At 53.3% G+C, this 22848-nt stretch overlaps 2 protein-coding genes and 1 pseudogene across 2 annotated transcripts in view; 2 read left to right on the forward strand and 1 right to left on the reverse strand.

Annotated features, from left to right (window-relative positions):
* tmem87b (transmembrane protein 87B) overlaps positions 1 to 6268 on the reverse strand; it is a 64562-nt gene extending 58294 nt beyond the window's left edge. The window contains exon 1 of the mRNA XM_078398798.1: positions 6102 to 6268. Coding sequence (XP_078254924.1) covers positions 6102 to 6254 — 153 coding nt within the window. The 5' untranslated portion in view covers positions 6255 to 6268. The remainder of the gene's footprint in view (positions 1 to 6101) is intronic.
* Positions 6269 to 9271: 3003 nt separating this feature from the next.
* On the forward strand, positions 9272 to 9362 carry LOC144594131 (U2 spliceosomal RNA; annotated as a pseudogene).
* A 5767-nt stretch (positions 9363 to 15129) lies between these two features.
* The window catches only part of mertka (c-mer proto-oncogene tyrosine kinase a), a 148878-nt gene continuing 141159 nt past the window's right edge, over positions 15130 to 22848 (forward strand). Inside the window, exon 1 of the mRNA XM_078398799.1 lies at positions 15130 to 15650. Within this exon, the coding sequence (XP_078254925.1) occupies positions 15413 to 15650 (238 nt within the window). The 5' untranslated portion in view covers positions 15130 to 15412. The remainder of the gene's footprint in view (positions 15651 to 22848) is intronic.

Below are 22848 nucleotides of genomic sequence, written 5' to 3' on the forward strand. Positions count from 1 at the left end.
GATGGTTTTTGTCTCTGTTTTTTGGCTGTGTATGTGTGAGGGGGAGGGGGGGGGGTGGGGCGGCGGAAACCTTTCTTTTATTAGGTCTCTTCCCCGGGGCGCAGCTCGGCCGCGGGGCCTTCCATCGCCCGCGGGGCCTTCCATCGCCCGGCGTGGCTCGGCCGCTGGACTTAACATCGACAGCGCGGCTCGGCCGCGGGACCTAACAGTGCCCGGTGCGGCTCGGCCGCGGGGCCTTCCATCGCTCGGTACGGCCGCAGGACAGTTCAGCGCTCAGTGCGGCTCAGCCGCGGGGCCTTCCATCGCCCGGTGCGGCTCGGCCGCGGAACGGTCCAGCGCCCGGCGCGGCCGCGGGTCGTTTCAGTGCCCGGTGCGGTTCGGCCGCGGGATTTAGCAGCGCCCGGCGCAGCCGCGGGGCCTTCCATCGCCCGGCGCGGCCGCGGGACTTAGCAGCGCCCGGTGCGGCTCGGCCGCTGGGCCTTCCATCGCCCGGCGCGGCTTGGCCGCTGGACTTAACATCGACGGCGCGACTCGGCCGCGGGACGTTTCAGTGCCCGGTACGGCTCGGCCGCGGGGCCTTCCATCCCCTTGCGGGGGCTGTGCGTGTCGGTCGCCTCGGTAGGGGTCGAGCTGCCTGTCCGTGGGTGTGGGGGGAAGAGAGTGGAAGTTTTGTTGCCTTCCATCACAGTGAGGGGGTGTTTGGAGTCACTGTGATGGATGTTTGTGTTGGGGTCGTGTGTCCTGTGTTCTTTTCTTTTTTGCTGTGTTTTGTGACTGCTGAAATTTCGTTCGGTATTTATACCGAATGACAATAAAGTTCTGTTATGTCCAAAACGAAGGTGGCAGAGCCACGCTTGAGCACCTTGAACGGTCCTTCATACGGACGTTGAAGGGGCGTCCGGTGAGCATGGCGGCGCAGGAAAACAAACGGACAGTCCTGCAGAGCGGAAGAAACTTGCGACTGAACTGAACCATGGCGAGACGTCGGCACCGGTGCCAGCTTGCGCATTGTCTCCCGAAGGCGTTGCAGGGCGGCCAATGGTTGTTCCGCCTGACCCTGGGCTGATAGAATAAACGCACCGGGCACTGTCAGCGGGGCCCCGTACACCAATTCAGCCGAGAAGGTGGCCAAGTCCTCTTTGGGCGCATTGCGGACGACCAGTAAAACCCATGGCAACGTCAACCCAGTCGGGGTCAACGAGCCGGGCCCTCGGGGCAGCCTTGAGCTGGCGGTGGAAGCGCTCCACCAGGCCGTTCGCCTGCGGATGGTGCGCCGTGGTGCGGTGCAGGTTAACCCCCAGTAGTTGAGCCATGGCTGACCACAGTTCGGAGGTGAACTGCGGCCCTCGGTTGGACGTGATGTCGAGCGGCACCCCAAATCTGGCAATCCAGTGAGCCGCCAAGGCATGGGCACAAGTAGAGGCAGAAGTGTCCGCCAGTGGAACTGCCTCCGGCCACCGCGTGAAACGGTCGACCACGGTCAGGAGGTGGGTGAAGCCCCGAGAAGGCGGCAGCGGCCCCACGATGTCCACGTGGATGTAGTCGAACCGCTGGCGTGGGACGATGAACTGCTGGAGCGGCGCTCGCACATGCCGCTGTACTTTGGCAGTTTGGCACGGGATGCAGGTGCGCGCCCAATGCCCAACCTGTTTACGTTACCCGTGCCACACTAAACGGGAAGCCACGAGGGCCGTCGTCGCCCGAATGGAAGGGTGGGCCAGCCCGTGGAGCACCTCGAACACCTTACGCCGCCAGGCAACGGGAACGATGGGGCCCGGCTGCCCGGTGGATACATCGCACAGCAGCTTTGCACCCCCAGTGCCACAGGGAACGTCCTCTAACCGCAGGGCCGAAACGGCGCTACGATAGGCAGACATCTCATCGTCTGTCAACTGGGCCCCGGCCAGGGCTGAGTAGTCAATACCATCGACCACTTGCAGGACGGCGTGGACCGCGGGTCGAGACAAGGCGCCGGCCACTCTGTTGTCTTTGCCCCCGATGAAACGGATGGAGGTAGTGTAATCCGAGACGAAACCTAACTGCCGCTGCTGGCGAGCTGACCACGGGTCGGACACCTTGGCGAACGCAAAGGTGAGGGGCTTGTGGTCCGTGTACGCGGTGAAGGCACGCCCCTCGAGGAAATAGCGGAAGTGGCGGACTGCGAGGTAAAGGGCGAGGAGCTCGCGGTCAAAGGCACTGTAGTTCCGCTGTGCGCCGCTGAGGTGCCTGCTGAAGAAAGCGAGAGGCTTCCAACACCCATCAATCTGCTGTTCTAGCACCGCCACATCCGAAGCGTCGACCAGCAATCCCAGCACATCAACACTACCACCTACACACACTAGGGACAATTTTACATTTTATAGCAAGCCAATTAGCCGACAAACCTGAACGTCTTTGAAGTGTGGGAAGAAACCGAAGATCTCGGAGAAAACCCACGCAGGTCACAGGGAGAACGTACAAACTCCAAACAGTCAGCATGCAAAGTCAGGATCGAACCCTGGTCTCCGGTGCGATAAGGCAGTATCTCTACTGCTATGCCCTTAAATTGTTAACCAATCTTGTTAACGATCTCTATTTTGTATGCAACTCTCTCATCTGAAATTTAACATGCCTCAAATAGAATTATTTTCTTCTCTTTCTCAATTTCCCTTTCTCTATGTTGGTGGTAGATTAGTAACTGATATTGTGGTACTGCAAGCCTGCACACTCCCATAGCTACTTTGACTACACTTTGCCCACCATGCTACTTAAAAGGTCACCATTTCTGAAGAAGGGTCTCGACCCAAAACATCACCTATTCCTTATCTCCAGAGACGCTGCCTGCCGGGTTACTCCAGCTTTTCCTGACTATCTTCGGTATAAACCGGCATCTGAAGTTCCTTCCTACACGTTTTGTGTCGGTTGACTCGATGACAACACTTTCCACAGCCTGCCTTTTTGCTTCATTTCCCATCAACTGTGGTGACATAGAAACATAGAACATAGAAAATAGGTGCAGGAGTAGGCCATTCGGCCCTTCGAGCCTGCACTGCCATTCAATATGATCATGGCTGATCATCCAGCTCAGTAGCCTGTACCTGCCTTCTCTCCATACCCCCTGATCCCTTTAGCAAAAAGGGCCACATCTAACTCCCTCTTAAATATAACCAATGAACTGGCCTCAACGACCTTCTGTGGCAGAGAATTCCACAGACTCACCACTCTCTGTGTGAAGAAATGTTTTCTCATCTCGGTCCTAAAAGACTTCCCCCTTATCCTTAAGCTGTGACCCCTGGTTCTGGACTCACCCAACATCGGGAACAATCTTCCCGCATCTAGCCTCTCCAACCCCTTAAGAATTTTATATGTTTCTATAAGATCCCCCCTCAGTCTTCTAAATTCCAGCGAGTACAAGCCCAGTCTATCCAGTCTTTCCTCATATGCAAGTCCCGCCATCCCAGGGATTAATCTGGTGAACCTTCTCTGTACTCCCTCTAAGGCAAGAACGTCTTTCCTCAGGTTAGGAGACCAAAACTGCACACAATACTCCAGGTGCGGTCTCACCAAGGCCCTGTACAACTGCAGCAGAACCTCCCTGCTCCTAAACTCAAATCCTCTTGCTATGAATGCCAACATACCATTCGCTTTCTTCACTGCCTGCTGCACCTGCATGCTTGCTTTCAATGACTGGTGCACCATGACATCCAGGTCACGTTGCATCTCCCCTTCACCCAATCGGTCACCATTCAGGTAATACTCTGCTTTCCTGTTCTTGCCGCCAAAGTGGATAACCTCACATTTATCCACATTATATTGCATCTGCCATGCATTTGCCCACTCGCCTAATCTATCCAAGTCACTCTGCAGCCTCCTAGCATCCTCCTCGCAGCTAACACTGCCACCCAGCTTCGTGTCATCTGCAAACTTAGAGATGTTGCATTCAATTCCCTCGTCCAAATCATTAATATACACTGTAAATAACTGGGGTCCCAGCACTGAGCCTTGCGGTACCCCACTAGTCACTGCCTGCCATTCCGAAAAGGACCCGTTTATTCCTACTCTTTGCTTCCTGTCCGCCAACCAATTTTCTATCCACCTCAAAACTGAACCCTCAATACCTTGTGCTTTAAGTTTGATACCGTGTGCTTTAAGTTTGCTCTCAAACAATGCTCTCAAACATGTTTCATCGCCACCATTCTGCTTTCATTCGTTCTCCTCCCATGCAGCACAGAAATATTCCTCCTGCCCTCGCCATCCATTCCACAGTGGACACATTTAACGGAGCTTCCTCCTACATTCCAACACCTCGAGGAATGACACCACGACATATCTTCCCCATCCCATTTCATCAATCCAAAGGGACTGTTCCTCCTGACGACATCGTGCGCGCGCGCGCGTGTGTGTGTGTGTACGCACGCGGGCGCACATTGCCGAAATGCAGCCAAAACGGTACACCATAGCGCAACAATTTTAGGGGCACCTTACTCACCATTCACCTGCAGTGTGCAGTATCAAGTTTTGTTCAAATTATTGCGCTATCGTGTACCATTTTGGCTGTATTTTGGGAACATACATATACATATATATATATACACAAGATGAGATTGCCATTTTGATCTAATACTTCCGTGTTCATCTTGCGTCACAACGGGAACCCAACGGGTCATCCAGTCTCCACTAAAATTCAGAGTAGCAAATGAATGTACCATTGCCTATTTCCTATAGGTCCACCACCACCAATTTTCCAGCAACTGGTGGTCCGGCATCTCTATTGATCCGGACAAAATTACAAGAACGCACTCGAAATCCCCCCCTCCCCCCCAATGTCTCCCCAAAAATGGGATGCTTAGGCCGGATAAGGTGGCCGGGCCTGCGTTTGGTCTCGCCGATGTAGAGAAGTTGACATCTGCTTCTCTATGCAGAAGTTGTGCATCTTCTATTTCTCGGGACTTGCCTGCGCCTCCAACTTCTAAACCAGATGTCTACTTCTGTACATCGGCGATCATTTCGCTCAACACCTTCGCTCAGTCCGCCTTAACTGGTCTCCCGATGGCTGAGCACTTCAACTCCCCCTCCCACTCTGACCTTTCTGTCATGGGCCTCCTCCAGTGTCATAGTGAGGCCCACCGGAAATTGGAGGAACAGCACCTCATATTTCGCTTGGGCAGCTTGCAGCCCAGTGGTATGAACATTAACTTCTCTAACTTTAGATAGTTCCTGTGTCCCTCTCTTCCCCTCCCCCTTCCCACTTCTCCCACTGTCTTCCTGTCTCCACCTATATCCTATCTTTGTCCCGCCCCCCTGCCACCAGTCTGAAGAAGGGTCTCGACCCGAAACGTCACCCATTCCATCTCTCCAAGATGCTGCCTGACGGTAGCATTTTGTGATACCTTTGATTTGTACCAGCATCTGCAGTTATTTTCCTACACAACCATAAAGGTCGAATCGCCTTTTTGATTCATGTACATCATGTGAAAAATAAGATAAAAAGAGAAGTAGAGCATTGTTTTAAATCAAAGTTGCTTCTAATCCATGAGAAGGAACTTTGAGATCTATTTATCTTTATCTTGCCTCACACACAAATTTATATATATATATTTGTTATATTTGTGCAGTGTGTGTATTTGAGCAATAAGGGAAACTGCACAAAAGAGGGGGATGGAGAGGACGGATGGGAGGGAAAAGGGCAGAAACAGTAAGAAATAATAAAATCTGAGAAATTAGGCAGGGGGGGACATTAAAAAATAAAAATAACAACAAAATGCGAGTTGATAGATGAGATATATTTTGTATTTTAATGGTGTCATCACACATATGTGTGTCAATGTATGTGACAAATAAATTGACTATTGATCCTGTTCCCCCACTGATTACACTGCGAGGCAGAGCGGACGGCGGGGTTTGCTTACTAAAATGGCGGACCACACGTCAGTGCACGCGATGACGGAGTGGTCCATCTTGCTCCTCTAGTACCTTTGGCATCCAGTGTAGTCCCTGGTCCACTCTTCAGACGTGATGACAACACAAGATGGTGCGTCTGTCCTGGGTGACAGCCAGCCTCTGCGGTTCCCCTCCCCCCTCCCCGCTCACTGTACACGGCGCCCCGGCCCGGCCACACTCACCTGCCCCACCGTCTGGCTCCACGACCCGGCCTCCGGCACGGCCTGCACGCAAACGTCGCTGAGCAGAAGGAGGAGGCAGAAAGCCGAGAGCAGCGGGAGAAGCAACAGGCCCCGCTTCTCTCCCGCTCCGTCCCACCGACCTCCCGCAGCCATGTTGTTGCTCCGGCTCCGCCCTTCGGTGGCCCGGCCCGGCCCCGCTTACCCGGCAACAGGTGACGTCACGCGGCCATTGCCCGGCCCGGCCCCGCTTACCCGGCAACAGGTGACGTCACGCGGCCATTACCAAAACCGCACCCTGTGAGTGGTCGGGCTGGGAAAGACCTCACCTGGCAACAGGTGATGTCACGCGGCCTTTACCCAGACCGCGCCCTGTGAGTGGTCGGGCTGGGAAAGACCTCACCTTGGCAATAGGTGACGTCACGCGGCCTATCAGGTGACGTCACGCGGCCATTTTTTTACCCGGCCTGCGCCCTGTGATTGGTCAGTCCGAGGAAGAACGAGGACTCCGACTCACCTGTATTATAAGAAAATAACTGCAGATGCTGGTACAAATCGATTTATTCACAAAATGCTGAATTAACTCAGCAGGTCAGGCAGCATCTCGGGAGAGAAGGAATGGGTGACGTTTCGGGTCGAGACCCTTCTTCAAACTGATGTCAGGGGGGCGGGACAAAGGAAGGATATAGGTGGAGACAGGAAGATAGAGGGAGATCTGGGAAGGAGGAGGGGAAGGGAGGGACAGAGGAGCTATCTGAAGTTGGAGAAAGTCGACGTTCATACCACCGGGCTGAAAACTGCCCAGGCGAAATATGAGGTGCTGCTCCTCCAATTTCCGGCGGGCCTCACTATGGCACTGGAGGAGGCCCATGACAGAGAGGTCAGACTGGGAATAATAATAATATTCATTTATTGTCATTGCAACGAGTACAACGAAATTAAAAAATAGCCAATCCTGACGGTGCGTACAAACATATATGCAATAAATGCAAAAACAAATAAATACATAAATACAATTAAATACAATTATGTTAAGTACAAAGATTTTTTAGTGTTGCCTAGTGCAAAGGTAGTGTTCAGTTCTCGTATGGCCCTGGGGTAAAAACTGTTCTTAAGTCTGTTTGTTCGGGATTTTATCGACCTGAAACGTCGACCAGAGGGCAGATGAACAAACAGACGGTGGCCGGGGTGGGATGGATCTTTTATTATTTTGCCTGCTCTACTGAGGCAGCGTAGGCTGAACAGGTGCTCCAGGGAGGGCAGTGAGCAGCCGATGATTTTCTGGGCCGTCGTGATGACCCTCTGAAGGGCCTTCCTGTCCTTTTCTGAGCAGCTGGCATACCATGTGGTTATACAGTATGCCAGCACACTCTCGATGGAGCAGCGATAGAAGGACAACATGAGCTTCTCCTGCAGGTTGGTTTTCCTGAGGATCCTCAGGAAGTGGAGTCTCTGCTGTGCCTTCTTTACTGTGGTGATGGTGTTGGTAGACCAGGTGAGATCCTCTGCGATGTGCGTACCCAGGAACCTGAAAGCTGGTACCCTTTCCACACAGACCCCATTGATGTAGAGTGGGTCGTAATCTCCACTGGTTTTCCTAAAGTCAATTATAAGTTCCTTTGTTTTGGAGGAGTTCAGGACCAGATTGTTCACTGAACACCATGCTGCCAGCCTTTGGATTTCATCCCTATAGGCTGTCTCATCTCCTTCTGAGATGAGTCCAACCACAGTCGTGTCATCCGCGAACTTGATGATGGTGTTGGTGGGATGGGTGGGGGCGCAGTCGTGAGTGTAGAGGGAGTAAAGGATGGGGCTCAACACACAGCCCTGTGGTGAGCCGGTGCTCAGTGTAATGGTGGAGGAGAGGTGAGGGCCTATTTTGACTGTCTGGGGGCGGTTGGTCAGAAAGTCCTTGATCCATTTGCAGATGGTTTGGGAAAATCCAAGGTCGGAAAGTTTGGTGACCAGTCTGCTCGGGATGACCGTGTTAAAGGCAGAGCTGAAGTCGAGGAAGAGCATCCTCACATAGCTCCCCTGGTGTTCAAGGTGGGTCAGTGCAGTGTGAAGAGCAGTGTCGATGGCATCCCCTGTAGACCTATTTGCTCTGTAGGCAAACTGGTGTGGGTCGAAGGTGGGTGGGAGGCTGGCTTTGATGTGCTGCAGGACCAGTCTCTCGAAGCACTTTGTGATGACCGGTGTGAGTGCTACCGGACGGTAGTCGTTAAGACTGCTGATGACAGACTTTTTCGGCAGTGGGATGATTATGGCGGACTTCAGGCAGGGAGGGATGGTGGATTTTAAAAGGGACAGGTTGAAGATTTTTGTGAAGACCTCAGATAATTGGTCTGCACATTCCCTCAGCACTCTGCCCGTCACACCATCGGGGCCTGCAGCTTTCCTGGGATTCACTGCTCTGAGCACGCGCTTAACATCATACTCCTGCACAGTGAAGGTGTTGCTGTCAGGTGCTGGAGAGGGTGTAATGTCTGCCACTGTAGCTTTCACCTCGAAACGAGCAAAGAAACAGTTAAGTTCCTCAGCCAGCGAGGCGTCGCCGTCGGCAGTCGTGCGGTTGCTGGTCTTGTAGTTGGTGATGTGCTGGATGCCTTGCCATACCCGCCGTGGGTCATTGTTGGAGAAGTGGTCTTCAATCTTCCTCTTGTAGGACGCTTTGGCATCCTTGATGCCTCTCTTCAGGTTGGTTCTAGCAGCACTGTATAGAGCTCTATCACTAGACCTGAAGGCGGTGTTACGGTCCTTGAGGAGAGACCTGACATCCTTTGTCATCCAGGGTTTTTGATTTGGGTACAACCGGATGCGTTTGTCGACGGTGACATTGTCAACACAGTTTTGGATGTAGCAAAGTACAGTTGATGTGTACTCCTCCAAGTCCTGATCCTCAAAAATATCCCAGTTGGTCCTTTCGAAGCAATCCTGCAGCTGCGAGGAAGCTCCTTCAGGCCATGTCTTAACAGTCTTTATGGTGACTGGAGCTTTCCTCCTGAGTGGGGTGTATGCTGGGGTTAGGAATATGGACAGGTGATCTGACTGCCCCAGGTGTGGTAGTGGTGCTGACCTGAACCCCTTCTTAATATTTGAGTAAACCTTGTCTGGGAGGGGGAATTAAAGTGCTGGGCCACCGGGAGATCAGTTTTGTTAATGCGGTGTTCAGCGAAGCTTCTCGGTCTTTTGGCTAAGATCAAGTGTAGTATCTGTTCTGGTACAATCTAATGTTCTTATAAGAACAGTATAAGAGCAGTATTTGCATTGGATCATCGACGAGGAGCGGAGGTCAGGAGCACGTGTCTGGTTTAGGGGTGGATCCATGCCGGTTGGGTAACCAACCTAACACCCTTATCCAGGTGGGATGGCAGCAGCAAGTGGAGCTGGAGGGCAGGGTATCCGGAATACCCTGCGAGTATCGGTGAAGGACCTAAGGGAGGGGAACCCTTTCTCAAGGGACCTCTTCATCAAGAAGGTGCTGCTGGAGGTCTGTGGATTCAAGGCCGGGGACATCTTCTGCCTCCAGGACTTCCCAGGTAACGGATATTTCGACGTTACCTTCCAGAACCCGGCGGGATGGCAGAAGTTGCTACAGGACTTCCGGGAGAAGGGGGATGAAGCCCCGCTGTCGCTCCTGAAGGTGCAGCCGCTCTTCACCCTCCCCACCCAGAGGGAACGAATGATCACGGTGCACATGTTTAACCCACATGTGCCCGTCGTGGATGTCCTCACCTTTCTTGCGTGCTACGTCGAAGGGGCCGGGAACTGCGTGGACATAAAGGACTTGTTCGGGATCTGGACGAGCAAGAGGCAAGTGAAGGTGAAGCTGAGGGTGGACGGGAAGGGATTCATCATCCACCCTCCCTCGGTGTTCGCTATCGGAGGGAACCGGGGTTACATGACGTACGCGGGGCAGCCCAGGGTGTGCAGGAAATGCAACAAACCTGGGCACGTGGCGGCAGAATGCAGGACAGTCGTCTGCAGAAACTGCAAGTTAGAAGGCCACGAGACAAGAGAATGTAAAGAGAGTAAGAGCTGCAACCTGTGTGGGGAGGCAGGCCATCTTTACAGGGCCTGCCCTAAAAGAGCTAGCACGTACGCACAGGCGATAAGAGGGGCCGCTGCCAGCACACCCAGGGTGGACGAGACGCCTCCTACCACGGCAAAAGCCCAAAAAGGAAAGGAGAGCAGGGGCGATGACAACGCGACCACCAGGAGCCCCCAACCGCAGGACAGAGCCCCCCAGGCCCCTGCCCACGAGGGTGAGTCGATGGAAGATGGGGAACAGGAAGAGGAGGAATGGCAGGTGGTAAAATCGAGGAAAACGTTGAAGGCTGTGCGCACGGAGAAAAAGGCGGAGGGGGCAAGCAAGTCCCAAAAAAGAGTCCTCTCCCAGGACGAGGCCAGCAACCTCTCCGCATCGGAGGATGAGACGACCGGGAGGATCCGACAACGGAAGCAGAGGCAGAGGAAGAAAACGGGGGAGGAGGAAGGTAAGAGAAAGAACGTGTCTGTTGCCCCCCAGCCCCAGGAGACTGGGAGCAGTGCCAATGGGCCCCAGCCCCAGGAGACCGTGAGCGGCACAACGGCCAATGGGCCCCTGTTCCGGGAGACCGTGAGCGGCACAACGGCCAATGGGCCCCTGCTCCGGGAGACCGGGAGCGGCACAACGGCCAATGGGCCCCAGCTCCGGGAGACCGGGAGCAGTGCAGTGGCCAATGGGCCCCAGCTCCGGGAGACCGGGAGCAGTGCAGTGGCCAATGGGCCCCAGCTCCAGGAAACTGGGAGCAGCGCAGTGGCCTCGCCAGAAAATACACCCTGTGCTGAGGAAGCCACCAACCTGTACCACTACCTGTGCAACAAAAATGTGCAGGAACTCAGCCAGATGATGGGCGTGCGGGAGGATCGCCTGGAACACTAAAGGACAATGGAGCTGAAACTGGCATCCCTAAACGTGCGCAGTGTGAAGAGCACTGCGCGATGTTTAACCGCCTTGCAGTACCTGGCCAAGGTAAAGGCGGATGTGACTTTTCTACAAGAGTGCGGGCTGCCACACCTTCGCTGCTATCGGAGGTAGTCGCGATGGTGGCCCCACGGACTGTCGGTATGGTCGGGGGAAAATGATTGTCGTGCGTCCTGTCTGGGGATCTTGCTGCGGGGAGGGGGCTTCACCATCACTGAGGTAAGGGAGGTGGTGGGGGGGCGTCTCCTGGTGGTGGATGTTATGTACCGTGGTGCTCCGCTCCGGCTGATTAATGTGTATGCCTCACCCAGGCGGAGCGAGCGGTTGGCCGTCCTCCAGCAGCTCCCACCGCTGCTGGCCACGTCTAGACCGCTCGTTCTGGCCGGTGACTTCAACTGCACCATCGATGCGGCTGGACGATCCGGCAGCGCCAACCACAGACTGGACGGCACCTCCAAACTCCTGGTGGAGACGGTCAAAGATGCAAAGCTGCGCGACGCCTTCAGTGACCCTGCAGGCGGGGCCCGGCCGCGGTTCACCTGGTCAGGACCGAACGGTTCAGCCCAGTCCCGGATAGACTTCCTCTTCACATCGAGGGCCGTCATGGTCAGACACACCGACCACGCGCCGGTGTTTTTCTCTGACCACTGCCTCCTTCAGGCCACCTGTCACCTACAGGAAGACCGGAAGGCGGGCAGAGGGACGTGGAAGTTAAACGTGGAGCTGTTGACCCCGAAGAACGTTGAGGAGCTAAAGAGGGACTACGCATGTTGGAGAACTGTGAGGCCCCTCTTTGACTCCCCGACACTCTGGTGGGAGGCAACAAAGGAGAACATCAAGAAGTTCTTCGTCTCCAAAGGTGTTCAGAGAGCAAGACAGGGTAAGAGGGAACTGTGTCAACTCCAGACAGATTTGCAGCAGCTACTCCTTCTGCAGAGGAGCGGGGTGGATGTGAGGGAGGAACTGAGAGAGTTGAAGGGCCGGCAAGCTCGGCTCTTTACCTCTGAATCCTCCAAGATCATCTTCCGGTCCAGGGTCCGCCATGTTGAGCAGGATGAGACGTGCTCACGTTACTTCTTCCATAAGGTTCACAGGGGGAGCTCTGTGATCAAAAGCCTTAGGGAGGAGGACGGCTCGGTAACATCCTCGCAGTCAGACATGCTCAAGATCTGCAGATCGTTTTATAAGGATCTGTACGATGTAAAGACCACAGACAGCACCGCCTCCCAGAACTTCCTGTCCTCCATCACGGAAGTCTTGGACGACAGCAAGCGGGAGAGTCTGGACCAACCACTGACCCTGGAAGAGCTGACTGGCTCCATCCGTTCCTTTGACTCGAGTAAAACTCCCGAAGGCGATGGCTTACCGGCAGAGTTGTACTCGGCTCTGTGGGACTGGGTGGGCCCGGACCTGCTGGAAGTGTACAACGATATACTTCTAGCCGGCAGCATGTCAGACTCAATGAGGAAGAGCAGCATCACCCTGATCTACAAGCAGAAGGGGGAGATGAATGACTTAAGGAATTGGAGACCCATCATATTGTTGAATGTAGACTACAAGATCCTGTCTAAGGCCATCGCCAACCGGGTCAAGTCTGCTCTGGGACGGGTGATCCACCCGGACCAAACCTGTGCTGTACCTGGCAGGAAAATCTCAGACAGCCTGGTGCTGCTGAGAGATACCATTGCCTACGTGCAGGACAGACAGGTGGATGCCTGCCTGGTCAGCTTGGACCAGGAGAAGGCCTTCGACAGGATATCGCACACGTACATGAGGGACGTGCTCTCCAAAATGGGCTTTGGGGAGGGAATCAGGAAGTGGATACAACTGCTCTACTCCGATATCTGTAGTGCAGTCCAAATTAATGGGTGGGAATCAGACAGCTTCCCCGTCAGGTCTGGAGTCAGGCAGGGTTTCCCTCTTTCCCCTGTCTTGTTCGTCTGTTGCATTGAACCCTTTGCCGAATCCATCAGGAAGGATGCGAGCATAAGAGGAGTGACATTGCCAGGCAGTGGGGGCACTCAGGTCAAGGCCTCCCTGTACATGGACGATGTCGCCGTCTTCTGCTCGGATCCAGGGTCGGTCCGCAGACTGATCAGCGTCTGCGACCAGTTTGAGTTGGCCACGGGGGCCAGGGTAAACCGCAGGAAGAGCGAGGCCATGCCCTTTGGCAACTGGCCCGACCGATCTTCCATCCCCTTCACCATCAAGCCTGACTTCCTGAAGGTGCTGGGGATCTGGTTCGGGAAGGCTGGGGCATGTAACAAAAATTGGCTGGAGTGGATAGCCAGGGTGGGGAAGAAGCTGGAGCTGTGGAAGCAGCGCTCCCTCTCCATCACGGGGAAAAACCTGGTCATCAGGTGTGAGGTGCTCTCGGGGCTGCTGTACTTGGCGCAAGTGTGGCCCGTCCCTCCCTCCCACGCCAAGGGGATCACCCGGGCCGTCTTCCGCTTCATCTGGGGGTCGGCGATGGACCGGGTGCGACGAGCCACAATGCACAAGTCGGCAGATAACGGGGGTAAAGGCGTGCCCAACGTCGCCCTCATTCTGATGGCCACCTTCGTGTGTGGCTGCATCAGGCGGAGCATAGAGCCAAGGCACGTGGGCACCAAATGCCACTACCTGCTGAGGTTCTACCTGTCCCCAGTGTTGCGAAGGATGGGCCTGGCGCAGATGCCACGCAATGTGCCAGTCAGCTGGACATTGCCGAACCATCTGTCGTTTGTGGACAGGTTCTTCCGGACCAACACCTTTGACCACAAGTCCATCGGGCAGTGGTCAGCACGGAACGTCCTGCAGGCACTGCAGGGGAATGACTCCATGGATCCTGTGGCGTGGTTCCCAGAACAGACAGCCCAGCTTGTCTGGCAAAATGCCTCATCGCCAGTACTCACCAACAAGCACCAAGACCTGGCTTGGCTGGCGGTGAGGGGAGCCCTCTCAGTCAGATCATTCCTGCACCGCCGGAACCTCACTACCAGCACACGCTGCCTTCGGGACGGCTGCTACGGAGAGGAGACGGTGGCCCACCTCTTCAAAGAGTGTGGATTTGCCAGGAGAGTCTGCAGAGGTCTGCAGGGGTCCCTGTCACGATTCATTCCGAGCAGCTCCGTCACAGAGGACTCTGTGCTCTACGGACTGTTCCCAGGGACGCATTCCGAGACTGACATCGAGTGCTGCTGGAAGGTCATCAACTCGGTGAAAGACGCTCTTTGGTCTGCCCGATCCTTGTTGACCTCCCAGCGGAGCGAGCTGTCCGTCAAGGAATGTTGCCGACTGGCCCACTGCAGACTGCAGGAGTACGTGCTGAGGGACGCTCTGAAGCTCGGTGCAGCGAACGCCAAGGCCCTGTGGGGGAGGACCACAGTCTAGGGTCCTTCCGCTGCTGGACATGGGGGGGGGGGGGCAGGGTGTGGTGGAGAGAGACGCCCCTCCAAATAAGGGATACTGGGTCACTAGTCTGTCTCCTGTGATGGAGATGGTGAGGTCCAGAAACGGGAGGGAGATGTCAGAGATAGTCCAGGTATATTTAAGGGCAGGATGGAAATTGGAGGTGAAGTGTATGAAGTCAGTGAGTTCTGCATGGGTGCAAGAGGTAGCACCAATGCAGTCGTCGACGTAGCAGAGGTAGAGTTCGGGGATGGAGGTGACGTCAGGCGCTTTCCCCGGCCTGAGCCCCGCGATTGGTCGGTCAGAGAATGGGGGCGGGGTCCGGTTCACCTGGCAACTGGTGACGTCGCCTCTGCGCGCTGTGAGTGGTCAGGCCGCCCGTCAGTCAGCGCTAGAAGCCGGGATCTAGCTCACTTGGTGACGTCACCTGCACTGCGCCCGTCAGTGAGAGCATGGGGGGGGGCGGCTCTTATTTATCCGGTAACTGGTGACGTCACGCGCCCCACCCACCTGTTCTGCGCCCGTCAGTGAGAGCATGGGGGGGCGGCTCTCGTTTATCCGGCAACAGGTGACGTCACACGTCCCCCCACCTGCTCTGCGCCCGTCAGTGAGAACAGGGGGGGGGGGGGGGGCGGCTCTAGTTTATCCGGCTACAGGTGACGTCACGCGCCCCCCCTCCTGCTCTGCTCCCGTCAGTGAGAGCATGGGGGGGGCGCCTCTAGTTTACCCGGCAACAGGTGACGTCACGCGACCTTTACCCAGCCTGCGGCCATTTCAATGAGTTCCCCCCTCATCCTTCCAAACTCCAGGCCCAGTGCTCAACATAGTTTAACCCACTCATTCCTGGGATCATTGTTGTAAACCTCCTCTGCACCCTCTCCAGAGCCAGTACATCCTCCCTCAAATATGGGGCCCAAAATTGCCCACAATACTCCAAGTGCGGCCTGACCAGCACCTTATGGAGCTTCAACATTACATCCGTTTTTGTGCTCTAGCCCTCTTGAGATACATGCATCTGCCTTCCTTACTACCGAATGTGGGATTGGCTGCTTTGGGATTACTGCGGGATCGGCTGCTCTCCCCCTTGGGATGGACGATGAGAGGCATCGTCTTGGCTTGGAAGGTTCCAGAGATTGGCCCCTCACCTGAGGGGGAAAGTTCGCTTTTGGAGGCCGTCAGATCAGGTCAGACCAGCTGTAAGTACCGTCATTCCCACCAAACAGCTGGAAAACAAGACACCAAGTGTTGGAGTATCGCAGCGGGTCAGGCAGCATGCCTGGAGAAAACGGAGAGGTTTCCGGAGCATAGAAACAAGGAACTGCAGATGCTGGTTTGTACCAAAGATGGACACAAAATGCTGCAGTGACTGTGTCAAGGTGCATCTCTGGAGAAAAAAGATTGGTGATGTTTCGGGCCAGGACCCTTCTACACATTATCTATTGAAAAGGGTCTCGACCCGAAACGTCACCCATTCCTTCTCTCCTGAGATGCTGCCTGACCTGCTGAGTTACTCCAGCATTTTGTGAAATAAATACCTTCGATTTGTACCAGCATCTGCAGTTATTTTCTTACATTTCACATTATCTATCTTCAGTGAAAAAACAGCTGCTTGAGAACAATTAATAGAGCTCTTTATTTAATTTAATATAATTAATATTCGTTAGTTATATGAGCGGAATTAGGCCATTTGGCCCATCGATCCTACTCCATGATTTAATCACGGCTGATCTGTTTTTCCCATTCCCCTGCCTCTCCCCGTAACCTTTGACACCCTTACTAATCAATAATTAGTCAATCTCCGCTTTAAAACTACTCAGACGGCCTCCACAGCCGTCTGAGGCAATGAATTCCACAGATTCAACCCCCCCTCCCCTCTCCCTCGACTAAATAAATTCCTCATCATCATCGTTCTAAAGGTACATCCTATTGTTCCGAAGGTAGACACAAAATGCTGGAGTAACTCAGCGAGTCAGGCAGCATCTCGGGAGAGAAAGAATGGGTGACGTTTTGGGTCGAGATCCTTTCTTCAGACTGATGTCACCTCCAATGGGATCCCACTACTGGCCACATCTTCCCATCTCCTCCCCTTTCTGCTTTCCGCAGAGACCGTTTCCTCCGTAACTCCCTGGTCCACTCGTCCCTTCCCACCCAAACCACCCCATCCCCGGGCACTTTCCCCTGCAACCGCAGGAGATGCAACACCTGTCCCTTTACCTCCCCCCTCGACCCCATCCAAGGACCCAAACAGTCTTTCCAGCTGAGGCAGAGGTTCACCTGCACCTCATCCAACCTCAACTATTGTATCCGCTGTTCCAGATGTCAGCTCTACATCGACGAGACCAAACGCAGGCTCGACGATCGTTTCGCTCAACATCTTTGCTCAGTCCGCCTTAACGGATAGCGGAGTGAGGGGGTATGGGGAGAAGGCAGGAACGGGGTACTGATTGAGAGTGATCAGCCATGATCGCATTGAATGGCGGTGCTGGCTCGAAGGGCTGAATGGCCTACTCCTGCACCTATTCTCTATTGTCTATTGTCTATTGTCTAACCAACCTGATCTCCCGGTGGCTCAGCACTTCAACTCCTCCTCACACTCCCAGTCTGACCTTTCTGTCCTGGGCCTCCTCCATTGTCAGAGTGAGGCCCAGCACAAATTGGAGGAACAGCACCTCATATTTCGCTTGTGCAGCTTGCATCCCAGCAGTATGAACATTGACTTCTCTGACTTCAGATAGTTCCTCTGTCCCTCTTTTTCCCCTCCCTCTTCCCAGTTCTCCCACCAGTCTTCCTGTCTCCGACTACATCCTATATTTGTCCTGCCCCCTCCCCTGACATCAGTCTGAAGAAGGTTCTCGACCCAAATCGTCACCCATTCCTTCTCTCCCGAGATGCTGCCTGACCTGCTGAATTAATCCAGCATTTTGTGTCTACCTTTGATTTAAACCAGCATCTGCAGTTTTTTTCCTACACATCCTATTATTCCGAGGCTGTTCCCTCTGATTCTAGATTCGCCCATTTGTGGAAACATCCTCTCCACATCCACTCTATCCAGGCCTTTCGCTATCTGATTAGTTTCAATGAGGTCCCCTCTCATATTAAAATACTTCCCCACATCCCATATATTGGACTATATTGTTTTTTTCCCATACGGGACCGCCCTTGTCCCGTATTAGGCCCAGGGGGCGCTTTAGCCCCAGACACTGTAGCCCTGGACACTGTAGACCTGGGGGCCGCTGTAGGCCCAGACACTGCAGGCCTTGGGGCCGCTGTAGGCCCGGACACTGTAGGCCCGGGGGCCGCTGTAGGCCCGGACACTGTAGGCCCGGGGGCCGCTGTAGGCCCGGACACTGCAGACCTTGGGGCCGCTGTAGGCCCGGACACTGTAGGCCCAGACACTGCAGGCCTTGGGGCCGCTGTAGGCCCGGACACTGTAGGCCCGGACAGTGTAGGCCCAGAGGCCTGAGCGCTGCCTAATGGAAGTTACGCGGCAACCCATTCCCCGGCCTGGGCGGCCGCCATTGGTGGAACAGGAGCACGTGGCCGCTGGCTGGGTGAGGTCACGTGGGGCACGGGGCAGTGACGTCACCTTTGGTCCCTTATTTGCAAGTGAGAATGTTGGCACCCCTATTGGTGACCCTCAGACTATCTTTAAGCTTACTTTACTGGACCTTATCTTGCACTGAACATTATTTCTGTACACAGTGATTGGAATCATGCAGAGATTTTTCAACTGACTGGTTAGCATGCAACCGAAAGCTTTTCACTGTACCTCGGTACACGTAATAATAAACTAAACTAAACTAAACTGAACTGGTAAACTTATCTCTGGGATTGGGACCTCAATGGTTATCGACACTTTTTCTCGGAGTGTTGGAAACAAATTGAGTCAAGGGTGAGTAACTGATGCATGCTGGTGATTCACCTATCTGTGGGAGATCATGGCCAATGCAATGGCTCCATCTTGAGGAACCGTTTGCAATTGCATTAACATCTGCACTGGAAGATGTGCAATCTCACGGAAAATTGTCGCTGAGAGAATGGTAGGCATTTTGGCAGCACTATCCTGAAACCTGCCTCTTTCCAGGTGTTCAAACTATCTATTAGTAGTACTGCATAGTAATACAGTGGTGCAGCAGTAGAGTTGCTGCCTTACAACGAATGCAGCGCCGATGACCCGGGTTCCATCCTGACTACGGGTGCTGTCCGTAAGGAGTTTGTACGTTCTCCCCGTGACCTGCGTGAGTTTTCTCCCAGATCTTCGGTTTCCTCCCACACTCCAAAGACGTACAGGTTTGTAGGTTAATTGGCTTGGTAAATGTAAAAATGATCCCTAGTGGGTATAAGATAGTGCTAATGTGCGGGGATCGCTGGTCGGCGCGGACCCGGTGGGCCGAAAGGACCTGTTGTTGCGCTGTATCTCCAAACTAAAGATATTAAAGAAAACTTTAAAACAAAACACAAAGATCGGGCAAGATAATCAAGACTTTATTTAAGAGCGCCAAATACAGTGATCACTGGGGGCAATCTAGGAGATTGCTCAATGAATGAAGATTCATCTGTTCCTTGTGTACAGAATGTTCCTTTAATGTGTTGTTTGTTGCAGAAGGCACTTTGAGACTTTTCCTTCTTCCGAATGGTCTTATAACAAATATACATCATGCACTCTGAAAGACCCAGCAGAGTAAATAGCCCAATCCCACCCCATCACAGAAGCAAATGTCCTGTTACTCTTTCCACCTCATTGTATTGTTTTACCATTGCCATCCGTCCTTTGGCAACAAAGAGCAGAATCTGACTAAAGTAGACTGCAATAAGTGCCAGGTACACCAGCTCAGTTTGAACCTTTAAAGCACAGAATTATTATCACACATGAAGAGGACTGGCAGCATTTTAACGCACCCTATCCCTTGCTAACTTCTTGAAGCGTTGCAATTTATCTTTGACACAGACCTCGAGGGTTGTGTAGGAAGGATATATCTCTCTACATCACTGTCTATATCTCTTGTTTCCCTCTCTCCCAACTTATGTTTTAAGATAAGTTGTCTCTCAAATGTATTTTCTCATCTCTGTTCTGTCGATGTTGACTCCAATTGAGGTGTAGTCGCATGGGCAATGGCAATTGTCTGCTGAAGAGGTCTATTGTTATGGGTGAATCTTGGCCTGACAAACTTCTTGAACAGAAGGGGGCATCAGAACCCAAGCCTTGGCCTCTCCTCATCTGAAGACCAGCCACAGTCATATCCAGCAGAGGATGCAAAAGGGGCAAGTTTTTCCTGATGCCTCATCCTAAATGAAAAGAACAAGCAGCCGCCCTGAAGTACCACCTATACAGACAGGTCCCTCCATTAGCTGAGGAAGTGTCCGTAGTTCTGGGGAGGTGGTGTTGTTGGTGTTGCTTCTCCTGACAGCAATGGCGTCGCGGGTCCCGGCCTTGTGGTATTTGGGCAGGTGGCGCGGTCCTGCGGTGGAGCCCCGGGCCTGCAGGCGGTCAATTCGAGGAGTGTCGGTGGAGTAGGGTTGCCAACTATCGCACTCCCAAATACGGGACAAGGTGACGTCACCCCTCACGCCCCACGTGACCTCACCCAGCCAGCGGCCGCGTGCTCCCGCTCCACCGATGGCGGCCGCCCGGGCCGGGAGGCGGGTTGCTACGCAACCTCCGTTAGGCGCCGCCCGGGCCTTCGGGCCTACACTGTCCGCTGCTACACTGTCTGGACCTACACTGTCCGGACCGACACTGTCCGCTGCTACACTGTCTGGACCTACACTGTCCGCTGCTACACTGTCTGGACCTACACTGTCCGGACCTACACTGTCCGCTGCTACACTGTCCAGACCTACACTGTCCGGACCTACACTGTCCGCTGCTACACTGTCTGGACCTACACTGCCCGGACCTAAACTGTCCGGACCTACACTGTCCGGACCTACACTGTCCGGGCCTACACTGTCCGGACCTAAACTGTCCGGACCTACACTGTCCGGACCAACAATGTCTGGATCTACATTGTCCGGACCGACACGTCCGTACCAAAACTGTCTGGACCTACTGCGTCCGGGCCTAAAGCATCCAGACCTACACTGTCTGGACCTACACTGTCCGGACCTACAGCGTCCGGGCTTACAGCGTCCGGGCCTACAGCACCCTCTGGGTCTAATACGAGACAAGGGCGGTCCTATACGGGACAAACCAATTTAGCCCAAAATTCGGGATGACCCGGCTAATACGGGACAGTTGGCAACCCTACGGTGGAGGGACCAGTCTGCGGCTGGGCGCTTTGATCCTTAGTAGAGCGGGTTGGCGAGGAACCATTTGTTGAGGGCCTGGATGTGCAGTAAAGTTTATTTTGCCCCACCCTCCCACCTTTACTTTCAGTCCGAAGAAGGATTCTGACCTGAAATGTCAACTATTCATTTTCTCCAGAGATGCTGCCTGACCCGCTGAAGTACTCCAGCACTTTGTGGCTATCTCCATTCTGATCATGTTTTGTTAGATTTCTTAATTACATGCTGCACTTATGTAATTGGCATTTGTGTAGCAGGCACATTACACCAAATCCCTCTGCATCTCAGAGCCCTGTAATCTCTCGCCATTTAAGATCTAATTCCTGTTTTTTTGTGGCCAAGATGGATAATTTCACATTTTCCTACAATATCCATGTGCCAGATGTTTTCCCACTCACTTTAACCCATCCACATCCCTTTCCATCCTCCCTGATCTCCTTCACAATTCACTTTCCAAACTATCTTTGAGTCGTCAGCAAATTTGACCACCAACCATGGGCTGCCATGGTGGTGCAGCGGTAGAGTTGCTGCCTTACAGCGCTTGCAACGCCGGAGACCCGGGATTGATCCCGACTACGGGTGCTGTCTGTACGGAGTTTGTACGTTCTCCCCGTGAGCTGCGTGGGTTTTCTCCGAGATCTTCGGTTTCCTCCCACACTCCAAAGGTTTGTAGGTTAATTGACTTGGTATGGGTGTAGATTATCCCCGGTGTGTGTATAAATTGCAAAACATTATGGTTCTAGCACCATTCTCTGTGGCAAATGTACCCATTATATGACACTAAGAACATGTGCAAGGTCGAACAGTACAGCACAGCAACAGACCTTCAGCCCATAATATCTGTGCCGAACATGATGTCTAGGTAAACTAATCTCCTCTGCCTGAACCTGGTACATAAGGTTATAAGTGATAGGAGCAGAATTAGGCCGTTCGGCCCACCGTCTACTCCGCCATTCAATCATGGCTGATCTATCTCTCCCTCCTAACCCCATTCTCCTGCCTTCTCCCCGCAACCCCTGACACCCGCACCAATCAAGAATCTATCTCTCTCTGCCTTAAAAATATCCATTGACTTGGCCTCCACAGCCCTCTGTGGCAAATAATTCCACAGATTCTCCACCCTCTGACTAAAGAGATTACACCTCATCTCCTTCCTAAAGGACCATCCTTCAATTCTGAGGTTATGACCTCTGGTCCTAGACTCTCCCACTAGTGGAAACATCCTCTCCACACCCACTCTATCCAGGCCGCTCACTATTCTGTAAGTTTCAATGAGGTCCCCCCTCATTCTTCTAAACTCCAGTGAGTACAGGCCCAGTGCTGACAAACACTCATCATATGTTAACCCACTCATTCCTGGGATCATTGTTGTAAACCTCCAGAGCCAGCACATCCTTCCTCAGATATGGTGCCCAAAATTGCCCACAATACTGTGCACATCCCTCCATTGACTGAATATTCCCAAGAATGCCCATTTATGTCTCTTTTCCATTTCCTATCAGACAGTTGAACTTCTATCCACTGCAGTATCTCACCCCCTGCTGCATATTGTCCACAAAAGCATGCTGCTTTGTCAAGTTGTCTTGAACTAATATCCAGTACACCCTCCTGTACCATATTCAATGCAGCTGCTGATGTTTTTTCCACTGACATATTAATTTAACTAGCCTGTAGTTTCCTGCTTTCCGTCTCCTACTCTATCAAATAATGGAGTTACTTGTGCAGATTCCAATCTTATGAATCTTCCCTTCAAATAAGAACTTCGGTTCTTATTTGATTAAATTAAATTAAAACCAAAGCATCAACTCTCCTGCTATCCACTGTTTTTTTCAGAACCCATGTCCATCGACACATGGAGACTTGTTTGGTTTAGAGACACAGCATGGAAACAGGCCCTTCGGCCCACTGAGTCCACGTTGGCGAACAATCACCCCGTACAAAACTCGTTCTATCCCACACTCTTGGGACAATTTAAAGAAGCCTGTTAACCTACAAACCCACACATCTTTGGAGTGTGGGAGGAAACCGGAGCACCCGGAGAAAACCCACTCAGTCACGGGGAGAAGGTGCAAACTCCGTGCAGACAGTAATCAGGATGGAACCCGGGTC

Source organism: Rhinoraja longicauda, chromosome 5 (assembly GCF_053455715.1).
Source record: "Rhinoraja longicauda isolate Sanriku21f chromosome 5, sRhiLon1.1, whole genome shotgun sequence".
Taxonomy (NCBI): domain Eukaryota; kingdom Metazoa; phylum Chordata; class Chondrichthyes; order Rajiformes; family Arhynchobatidae; genus Rhinoraja; species Rhinoraja longicauda.